This window comes from Fulmarus glacialis, unplaced genomic scaffold, assembly GCF_000690835.1.
Source record: "Fulmarus glacialis isolate BGI_N327 unplaced genomic scaffold, ASM69083v1 scaffold3496, whole genome shotgun sequence".
NCBI classification, from domain to species: domain Eukaryota; kingdom Metazoa; phylum Chordata; class Aves; order Procellariiformes; family Procellariidae; genus Fulmarus; species Fulmarus glacialis.
This window is the reverse complement of record NW_009218659.1, coordinates 1-11,478: the sequence shown is the minus strand read 5'-3', so window position 1 is coordinate 11,478 and position 11,478 is coordinate 1. Positions and strand designations below refer to the sequence as shown.

The following is an 11,478-nucleotide window of genomic DNA, read 5'->3' as shown; positions in this document are numbered from 1 at the left end:
AAAGAGTGCGCTCTAGTCCAGTTGAAGACCCCACAGAAGATTATGGAACAGATGACTATTCAGGTGCGTACATTCATTTACTTTGATTGTGGACTTACTGAACACATAATAGGTTGAAGGAGTGGCCTGAGACTCTGCATATGTAAAATGTTCAGTGAAGTGGATTCTTAATTTAAGATCAGGATTGTTCGTTTCATAATTTCAAATTAGACATTTTCATTTCATCCTTACGAGTTTGTAAGCTAGAGTTATATATTTTTAAGCTACACTTAACATACTGTGAAGAATGCACTGCTTTTCATATAAGTATATAAAAATATATGTACACATATATATATGAAGAACATTATCTTCTACATCTGTGTTGTTTCTCACTGATCCCTATAAAAGTTTTTCAACCTTTTCATTAGACTTTAATAGAGTTAGATATTTGGCACTGCCAAATAAGTCAAGTTGGCAGTTTCCTACATGTAATCCAACATTAGGAGCATCGTGTAGATGGTTAGGGCTGGTGAATCTTAAGTATAGCTCTGGCAAGCAAACAGCAGGACAAAGTTCAATTTAGAAGTTTCTGTTATTACAGTCTCCTGCCACAGCATGTCAGACCCACAGTCCCTATTTTAGATTGAGAGCTGCTGAACTCCTTTTTTTGGTAGATGATGAAACACTATAAAGGTCTGCTATAAAGGTCACTAACTTCTTAAGGTTTTGTATGAAGCAAACTCACTTTACCTCAAGTTTACCTGATGTTAGGAGAAATTTCAAGGTGGCTGGCAAACTCAACGCATTTCATTCACAAGAGAGCAGTCATCCTGAAAGTTATAACTTCACAGGCTTTGTTCACCTACATAAAGGCAGGAGTTGATGGTTCTCTCCTCCAATAGCAGGAAGGACATATTTGAAAACTGTAAATGTAGAATATCTCAAGTTGGAAGGGACCCATAAGGATCATTGAGTCCAACATGAGTGCGGGTGAGGTGGAAGACTTGCTAATCAGCAAGTATTAGCTGAGGCTTTTGCAGCACGTAGCAGCACAGAGGGAAGCACATCTGGGCTGTGGTAGCTGGTTCAGTTGGGTTGTGGTAGCCACTTGGACCAGTTGTTACCCAGTTGGTAACCAAAGTAGCCACTGATCACGTTATTCATCATTTATGTGGACCTGCTTGTTATAAGTGGTTTTGCTAATAATTCCTTGTTATAAATTACAGAAGCCTTTGCACATTTCTGAATAAAATTTAGAATTATTTGTTACTCATTCGGAAAACATCTGTTCGGATTCAGAAATAGTTTCTCATTGATAGATTCTATAGAAGATGCCACACTTGCTAAAAATTATAAATCACTGTGAATAAATACTGAGGCCAGGATTTTCAAGGTCTTCAGGTACTAAAAAACTTCTCTTTTTGGTGGAGCCAAATCACTATTTGGAATTCAAATCAAACAGGGAAACAGAGTAGTGACATTCTGCATTAAAATACTATGTTTTAAGGGGTGCTAAGTACTAAATGAGAAGTTTTAATCCCTTCCGCCCCTGTATTCTGGTTTTATTACAGGTCCCTGCAATGCAGAATGCAGTAAAGTAGGGTGTGATGGGCCAGGACCAGATCATTGTACTGACTGTCTGCACTACTACTACAAATCTAAGAACAACACACGGTAAGACTAAGAGAAAAAATCTTTACTGAATAGATTTCTTAGTGTATATCTTAACTTCCTTTCCTCTTCTCTTTGCTGCAGTCATGGAAAATCCATTTTCCACTGAATTTGACAGATTTTCTTAGGAGTTGGGAAAAAAAAAAAACCTGGCTAATCAGACTTTAAAGTACAGCTTTCAAACACCCTTCTCTGATTATTTCCCCATCTCTTGATTATTTTTTATAAGAGGCTATATATATATATATAACTGTGATAGCTACTATAAATTCTATGATTTAGTTTGAACAAGATAGGAAGAAATGTAGATGGTCAAAAATGATACTGTATGACTGTCTGACAAGGCATTTGCCAGTGAGATAGAATATGCTGTAAGGAAATAAACGGAAGAGAAGAGGCAGCTTTATACAATGCTTTGGAGGGTTACATCTTAGTAAACCTGTGATCATTAGAAAAGCAGCAATGCTGAGAAATACTTCTGCTTTGCAGTCATGGTCCAGGAATGTGGTGGCAGGTTATTTCATTAACGACTCTGCCTTCTCTTCCCTGCTGTCTGCAGGATCTGTGTTTCGACCTGCCCACCTGGTCACTACAATGCAGACAAGAAACGCTGTAAAAAATGCTCACCCAATTGTGAAACCTGTGTTGGAGGCCATAGTGACCAGTGCATGACCTGTAAATCTGGCTACTACCTGAATGAAGTAACCAATAGCTGTATTACCAACTGCCCTGATGGGTTTTACCTGGATAAGAGTTAGTATTTCTTGTTGTTTCTTTATTGTGGGCTACAGAATTTGATCTCGGGAGGTTGCTGGAATACTTACAAGCAGGAAAAGTGTATGTTGATGCATCTATCTCTTATCCTGTTCCTCTTATTAAATTGTTGCCAAGTGTGATCAAGAAGCTCCTTAAAAATCTTCCTTTATTTTAAAAACCATACTTAGTGGCAGGATGTCTTTTCTGCTTGTGCCTGGGAGTAACAGTAGCAGAACAAGGGCAGTTCAAAAGCAAGTCAGCTGCAGGACAGAGCAGGTTATTACTGCTCCAGGAGGGGACAGGCAGCACCCACATTCTCAACATGAGGCATTCCCTCAACATTCCCAATTCCCCCAAATTCAAATATGGCACCAGATAGAAGAGAGAACTGAGGAATCGATCATGGCCACTGAACTGGAGCTCTAGGAAAAATAGACTCCTCAGATGTAAAACATGGTTGCAATTAATGTTTCTGACAGACCTAAGTACCTGCAGTGATGTGATGACCCCAGACCTCTGCCATGTGAGACACCTGCCTTCGGTTTCCTCCTGTGATTGCCAAGTAGACTGCCCATGTTTAATTTCCAGCTTTGACTAGAAAAATATTCAAACATGTGCTTAAAACTGCAGTGAGTTCAGTTATCTTTAGACACATCCTTAGAAGATAAATATGTGCTCAGGAGCTTTGTTCATCTAGGTACCTGCCCTTTTGCTTTCTGCATCATGAAGCTGTGTGTTCATTTTTGAGGATTAGTAAAAACAGGTGCTACTTTAATTGTTCCATTTTTCACTGTGTGAGAACTATAGGAAAGAGAATTCTTTCCACCCAATTAAAATGGATAGATAAAAATTTAGGATTAAATGGGAACATCGGGTTTTTCTTCTCAGAAAGGTACCTGGCACTGTATCTCAAAAGACAGCAGGTCTGAAGAGAGAGAGACATCTCTTAAAGTAGGGAGCTCTTGAGATGAAAAGGCACGTGTTAAGTAATTTATGTGTTGACTTTCTTCAGATCAGACCTGTTCATGCAGGTGTCTTTAAGCACCAAATCAGGTAAGACAGGACAGGCTGCTTGCATGGAAAGTGTAAGACGTAAATTGCAGGACAGTATCTGGAACACATGGCAATTGTTAGTGCATATCACTGCTGTATGAAAAGACGATTTAAGTCCATATTATAAATAGTTAATGTAAATTTACAATGTTTATGAAGATTTTTTTTAACCACCTCAAAGCATATTTTTCTCAGGGTACAACTATAACTTCAAATATTTAGAAATAGATTAAACCATTTGGTGTTTGATGGAAAAAGGTAATGATAAGCAGAATTTAGATATTTTAGTCTAGCTTGCTGCTTCTCTTCCTGATGTCAAGCTAGGAAGCAATAAGTCATGTAATAATATATCCGTATAGTTTTATTAAACATAACTGACCAAGGTTTTCTGGGCTGTTTTCTTTTTTTCCTTTGTAGATAAGATTGTTTGCCGAAAATGTAGTGAAAACTGTAAGACTTGTGTTGAATTCCAAATCTGCACAGAATGCAAACATGGCCTAAGGTAAGAAAATGATGGATGTAGCTAAACACAATACCTGAAGAGGCTTACAAGGCTGTGGGTACACAATGAAGAACATCAGATAGCTATTGAACCTTGAGCAGCCCTCATTTCATGTGTTCCATTGCTGTTTAGGGTTTTTTTGTGTTACTATGTGCCAGTTTGGCTAACAATGGATTTTTAGAAGACCTTTCATTTCAGGTAAAATAAAAGCCACAGTCATGTGGAAAGCTGGCTTCTTTGTTTTTCTGACCTACAGTGTGGCAGTCAAGGATTATTTTAGAGGTAGAGCTGATGAATCATATTAATCTTTCTGATTCATTCCTGTGATAGTTAGAAACTGTTTTCTTATCTTTATTGTATTTCTTCATACATCTAGTCATTCACTTATCTCAAGTACCTCAGGCTCAATTCTATTACAATATAGTGTGCACATATTTTAAACAGCAGTGAATATTTTTTCTTCATAGGGGGACTTAATCATTCATGAAACTGATAGGTAAAGCAGCAGTACACATTTCAAGCTCCTTTATGAATGAATGACCTTTTGATCCAAGCAGCAAAGGTCAAAAATCTTATAAAACTTGTGACGGAATGTATGCTGGCTTTATGCCACAAAAAATATGAGGTCAGTATTCAGTATCTGTAGGGGTTCTTCTTGCAGAATATGAGTGTTCTGCAAATGTTTTAACACTGATCTTTTACTTTCCATCAAAGTGGATTTTCATCTCTTAGTAAAAGCTGAATGTTGTTTGTTTCTAGGACATCAATAGCTGGATTTCTTTCCATTTTGTAAAGGAATTCTCATTTCTGTGTATTTATGTTGCATCTAGATTTTCCAAGTGACTGCACAATTTTTATTACAAATATCTCTATTTTTTTAAAAATGACCCTTTGAAAAGGAAGTGTGATCCAGTGGGAAGGAAAGCATGGGATCAGATCAGAACATTGGTCTATTTACACCCTCTGTGAAAAATGAGTATCTGCTTCCCTTCTAAAATGTAATTAAATTTTCAGTCTATGTTAAGATTTTGGAGAATTTTAACAGACTCAGCATGACTTTCTGTATATCTGCAAAATCAAGTCAGTAAATTAGCAGTTTAGAAGTTCCTACAATGGGCAAATTTGTCAGGAGACCAAAGATTACATAGATTTGTGACCTTATAGGACACAGTTATTATAGAAAGGTTAGGCCCACATTTTCTTTATTTCTCAGGAACTGAGTTTCCCTGTCCATTAACACAAACAGCAGCTGCTTAGAGAGAAGCATGGAAATGTGACTCTCTATGCTATTTCTTTTTCCTGTGTTACTCACTTCTTTGTGCTCTCTCTCAAAAGTGCCTGCAGGCAGAATACCTCCGACTGTATTCTTCACAAATCTCCCAAGCCACTCAGAACTAGCATTCAGTTAGGAGGTTTCAAAGGAAACTGCTATTGCAGAAAGAGGTGGTGATTTCCTTCACTGTGAATCTATTCTTAGTCTGTGCTCTAGCATAGTATCAGGAGATGCTGCTGGTCTTTCAAGAGAAGCGTGAGATCTTGTTAACAAGTCCCGTAGCATTTTTTTTTAATACAGTGGTGCTGACCCTGTGCCAAATTCCTCATGGGTAATTGCATTTTACATGCCTGAATTTTTAGTACTCTTTGGCGTTGTTCATTTTTTTTCTGTCCCCTACTACTTGGTAATATCTACAATGAGTTTGTAAACAGCTTCTGTATTTCACTATGGGCAAAACTGCATTTCATTCCCACTTGAAGTGATTGCTGTCTCTAAATTTATAAAATATGACCAATGAAAGAAGCTGGTGAATATATGGGTTGTTCTTTTGTTATGGTTTGAGCATGACCTTGTTGTCCTCTGTTGCTGTTATCTGCCCAAACACTCTGCTTTTTTCCTTTTTACAATAGTTTGCATGGTACTAAATGTGCTATCCGCTGTGAAGAAGGAAAATACCATAATGGTAGAGAATGTGAACCATGTCACCGTTCCTGTGCAACATGTGCAGGTACCCCACTGACATTTATCTGCGTCGTTTCCTTTCCTCTATATTTTTAGCTCTCATTTTGTTCTACTATATCACAGTTACATTATAACATAATTGTTCACATGTAAAAACTTAATTCTTTTAATAGTTCTTTAATATATTTTAAATACAGCAGACTTATTTCAGCTAACATAAAAATCTAAGTTTTCCAATTGAAAGTGTGCATACACTCTTCTCTTTTTTCCTTTTTTTTTCCTCTTAGTAGAGCTCATTCTGATTTCCAGTGATGCCCTCCATTTTCTTTATGGGATGGAATAATGACTGATAGACTTTGTGCAAGCTTTAGAACTACCAACAGCCATTTCTTTCAGAAAAAGATATACTGAAATTATGTAACGTTGTTTATTCTAACCATGTACATTTATTGCTTGATGTTACTGTTTGAAGGAAAGTAAGGCAGGTAAAACAGTCTCTAAAATTATAAGATTTTCCTACAGTTAGAGGTGGTGTCTGTTAGGCAATAAGAGGAATTAGCTAGTAATACAGTGTATTTTCTCTCTGGTTTGAGGTGCTGGAGTAGATGCCTGTATAAACTGCACACAGGGTTATTTTATGGAAGATGGAAGATGTGTACAGTCCTGTAGTAGTGGTTATTACCTTGATCACTCTACCGAAAGTGGATACAAAAGCTGCAAAAGGTATGATCAGTGGCTAATATATGTGTCTGATGTTTGGCAGTATATTAGCTATTACTATGTTGAAAAAGATAATACTTACGAGAACATAAAACACTGCTGACTTCAAAAAATAGGAAAAATGTATTGCATGCTAAGCAAATGAAGGAAAAGCTTTTTTTTTATTTTAATCTGTGTTATATTCATGCAGGTCTTCTAAAAGTATTTTTTCTTGCACATACATGTGTGTCCTTCACTTTAAAAAAGCCTGTAGTGACAATCTAAGTAGATATGCATAAAAATGTAAGATTTACAAATCTGGCAGAGGATCTGCATTGCTCAGTAACAAACCAAAATAGACAAACTAGGTTTTTTTAATTGCAAGTTAATTACTGTTCATAAGGACCATTTCAGTTCTTCAGCTGCCTATTCACAAACATGGCACAAGTGTATTACCAGACTGCTGCCCAGGATAGCTCACCTGACTCAGTGTACAAATGGGTGGTTAAATCTTGGGCAAGGCTGTGCTGTGCTGTGCAAGGAAGGGACATTTCTTTCTATTCCACTCTTTGTTAAACAAATACTATTTGTTGCCCTTTGGAATCATTTATTGTTGACTCACTTTGAGTTCAGGGCAAGAAGGGAATCACCATGTGTTACAGTTTTCCACACAAAAAAATAATCAATACACAATGAAAACATGATGGAGCCAGAAGTATGATGAAAGGACTGGGCAGCAGGTCAGTCTTTTCCATCCTGTGGCTTTAGCTCATGCCTTGCTAGTGCACGTGTGCACAATCAGCTTAATATTTTTGTTGATTACTTCTGCATAGTTCCAAAATACTAGAATAATGCAGCTGTTTAGTAAAAAAATGTGCACAAGAAAGTGGTTGGAGGAAAGAAGCAGGACTGGGTTGGAGAGGGAGTTAATTATTTTTAATTATTGTTATTAGAGCAGCTGATACCTCTAGAAAGAGCAAACAAGCCCTTTGCAATGCAGAAGAGGTCTCCTAATAACTCTGGTATTTGGTAAGGCCGTAAGACCAACTCCTGCCATTTTCTTCCAGATGCGATGCCAGCTGTTTGGATTGCAGTGGTCAAGGAGACAGAAACTGTACGAGCTGTCCAAGCGGCTATAACCTAGACACTGGTGTCTGTGTAGTGGGAACAGTCTGCAAGGATGGTGAGTGCAATTCTCTGAAAAGATCTATTTTGCCACTCCCAGCTTCTTCTTTTACAGGTATTAGGTTGGTTTGGTCTGTTTCTTTTCTTTTGTTACAGTCTTAATTTCAGGTCTAATTTTTTCAGGTTTATGAAAAGGAGAAAACTACATTTGCGTGTATTAACAAGATTAGTCACATCCACTTTACCTAAATTTTCCTAAAATAGTTTCCCCCTGCCAACAACCTACTTTTCCTTCCTTATCTGTTTTTAAAAAGCCATTGCTTTCAAAAGATTTTTATATGAAGACCCTAGTGTACTATCAATAGAATCACATTTATTTTGTGAAATAATGTGAAAATACTGGTAAGTAAAAAGGATTTTAAGTGCCTGTAGTATTGCTTGAATTATGTGAAAGGGTAATGAGAACAAAAGAATTCTGAAATAGGGAGCACCCAATTTGTGGTGGAGATTTGAACTTTCTCCAAGTTCTCTGTGGCAACCAAGATAGCATTGCATATGATTGGCTTAATTATTCACTAATATTCATTCCTTTCAAATGTCACAATTACAGAGACACTTAGATAATATCGCGCTTCTCTAAAAATATTACTATGCAAATTACTTGTAGATACAGCCTAACAAGTGCAGTCCAACAGGAAAATCATACCAGAACAAAGCCCAGTGTTAAGCCATGTGGAAGATACCTGACATCAGAAGTACGAAAAGCTTGCAATGACTCTTGGGTCCAGCTTATTTCTGCTGGATTTAGTAAGAGTTTTACCAAAGACTTAAAAAGAAGAAAACAGCAGGGTTGAGTCTTGTTTCTGTGGACCTTTACAGCTCTTGTTGGAATTTAGGCCTTCAAACTTTGAAAAGTATCCTGTCCACCCTAAAGTTACATTACAGGCACTGGTAAACCAGTCATGAGACCTTTTGACATCAGGACATTAGAAATGTCATTGTAATCTAGAGCAAGTCCAGAGAAGGTCAGATATAGACAGACAAATGAAGAGGAAGTGTAATGCTAAGAGATTTGAGTAACCACAGTTTCAGTATGGTATTGCAGTTGAATTCTGCAATGCAAACATTTGACATACCAGTTTGGTCTTTAATATGGTTGGATAAATCTGTCCTCATTTGTACACATGCAACTGCAATCAGATACACACGTAGTTGCCCAAGACTGGGGACATCTCAGTACTGTCTCCCCTGTTCTTCCAAGTGCAGCTGCCATGAAGGGGCAACTCATGAGAGTGTGGGCCTTCAGGCAACTGCAAGGCACCATACTGGATCCCACTACGTAGCATGTGTTCTCAATAGTCTAGGGTAGCCAAGGAAAGGAAAACCCCCGAGAAGGGGTTTTTTTTCTGTTAATTTACAAACTGTTAAGGGTCTTATTTCATTGCCTGACAATCAAGCACTGGTTACTAGTTTAACTCACTCTATAGGATTTGCATTTCTGTTGAGAACGTTTTATTCTTTTTCTGTGGTTTGACTGTTTTATTCTTTTGATTCAGAAAAATTGAGAACAAATTCCTTTGCTGTAAATATCACTGTTTTCTAACTATTCTCTTTCTAATCTTTTTTTCCTTTTCACAAATGGATACCAATCATTCCCTGTCGGACCACACAATACCTCTTCCTGAAAAAAAAAAAATGCTGTTGACTGAAATTCCTTTTGATGGACCAAATTTCCTACTTGCTACCTGCTCCTGAGTGGTCTCTTCAACCAAATCTGCCTGTCTGACCAATTAAACCTTCCTCCATTGTACACGCCATGCTCTCCAAACCTTCAACCTCCTCTCCTTCTCTTGCTGCTGCCCTCCGGAAGCCACGGAAGAGTCCTGGGCCGAGGGAGGATTCTGTATGCTGGTGAAAAAGAACAATCTCTGCCAGCGGAAAGTGCTTCAGCAATTGTGTTGCAGAACATGTACGCACAAGGGGTGAACTGACACCTCCCAGCGTCCTCCTGCTCCTGTAGACTTATAGATTAATCCATATTATTGAAAAAAGGATAAAAGGAAAAAAAAAAAAAAGAAAAAAAAAAGAAAGCCACCTTTCTCTCCCCCCTCTTTGTCTGGGGAGATGGTGAACTGTTTGTTGGAACTTAAATGGAAAAACTACAACACGCCTACCTTTCATAACTGGGTGTCTAGAGCTGAGCATCCAGGATCACAGAGTCAGTATTGTGTGACCAAAGCATTTGATGCCAAAATTAACATTTAACTCATGATTTGATTTCCTGTCAACCTTAGGATTATTCCTATTTTTTGAAGGTCCTTTTTCTTCCCTTTTTTTCCTGCTTCTTTCCCCTTCAAGATGTTTAAAGAGTGTTTCAAGGATACAACACAAGTTTACATGGATTAAAACTAAAAAATACAAAAATGTTTGCATTAGTCTTTTTTGTGCTATGTGTATTGACAGGGAGAACTTGAGTTCCTGAGGGGATCAGAAACATCATTAGCTGCAGGACTAAGTTCTGCCCCTTTTGTAACAGTATTTAAAAAAAGAAAAGTGAACATTTCTGCACACATTTCTTTCTTACTTCCTCTGCTGTGTGCTGTTTTTTGTATCACATGCAGTATGTATATATGTTTGCCCAAAATGTGGTTTTGGTCATATAGATTTCATTTTTAGACAGCTAGCTTATTAACAGATATGCTAGGATTTTTATTTTATTTTTTTAAATTGTCAAAGCTATTTCAAATAAACTTTAAAAAAAACTTTGTTCCTGTAGTGAACAAATTCAAAAGATACTACTTCTCTTGGTTTGTGTAAGCGAGAGTAATGTATACGCTAGGAAGTCAGAAGACGTTGCTAACATGTAAGAAGTATTCATAAATTATTGTTGTCTTTTAACGTTCACAAAAAAGGGGATATTATCATACAGATATGTGGAGCTATTTCATAGTGTCCATACATAAATGCCAGTATGACTATATGCGACAGGATGTGTTTACAGGACTGGATTTATAATTGTGCCAAATACATCTCCAGGAATAATTACATATAGAGCAATAAGTCATTGCTTTTCTTGGTGTAACAATTGTGTCATGATGGGCCTGAATCTGCTTTTAACTGCTCACAATTATAGTCCTGCTGAGGCCAATGGAGTTACCTCACTGTAAAACCATCCTGGGTGGTGAGAGATGCGGCCCCTGCCTTTCTCTCTTTACCCAGGCGCACAACTGCCAGTACAAATTTCCGCTTAATATATCTTTATCAGCTTCACTTAGCATACTGTTCAAAAGACAATCATTTAGCAGAAAACAGAAAATTGAACTTCAAAGATACTGTTTTCAGGGGATAATACTTAAAACGTATGAAGTGTCTTTCTTAGTTATCTTTCCAGGAAACACAAATAGAAAATGGATTGCAGGTGTTTAAGCATGTAAATGCTAGAAAATAAAAAGGATCAAAAATGACTGGAAGTTTTACATACGAATGGATACAAATCTATAGAGGTAATGTGCCACCTTTAGCAGAGAGCAGATAAACTATTACAACCTGTTCTGTTATGACGGGGGGCCAGTCAAGCTCCTTTGGTGCCCATTAGAAATTTCCTGATAAACATTCAAATTTAAAAGAATTCAAATTGTGCTAGTTTAACTACTAGTCTGTTACTGCCTCATTTCTCAGTATAACATGTTTAACTAGAACATAATGCTTTCAAAGTTTAAGTTAATATTATATA

At 37.3% G+C, this 11,478-nt stretch overlaps 1 protein-coding gene across 1 annotated transcript in view; it reads left to right on the top strand.

Annotated features, from left to right (window-relative positions):
- Positions 1 to 9,791, top strand: part of LOC104078453 (proprotein convertase subtilisin/kexin type 5-like) — a gene marked incomplete at its 5' end in the record, with an annotated part of 61,366 nt that extends 51,575 nt beyond the window's left edge. Inside the window, 8 exon segments of the mRNA XM_009580099.1 lie at positions 1 to 63; positions 1,554 to 1,656; positions 2,213 to 2,406; positions 3,880 to 3,964; positions 5,870 to 5,967; positions 6,515 to 6,644; positions 7,688 to 7,803; positions 9,616 to 9,791. The exon segment at positions 1 to 63 is cut by the window's left edge and continues 16 nt beyond it. Coding sequence (XP_009578394.1) covers positions 1 to 63; positions 1,554 to 1,656; positions 2,213 to 2,406; positions 3,880 to 3,964; positions 5,870 to 5,967; positions 6,515 to 6,644; positions 7,688 to 7,803; positions 9,616 to 9,731 — 905 coding nt within the window.
- Between the last annotated feature and the right edge of the window lie 1,687 nt (positions 9,792 to 11,478).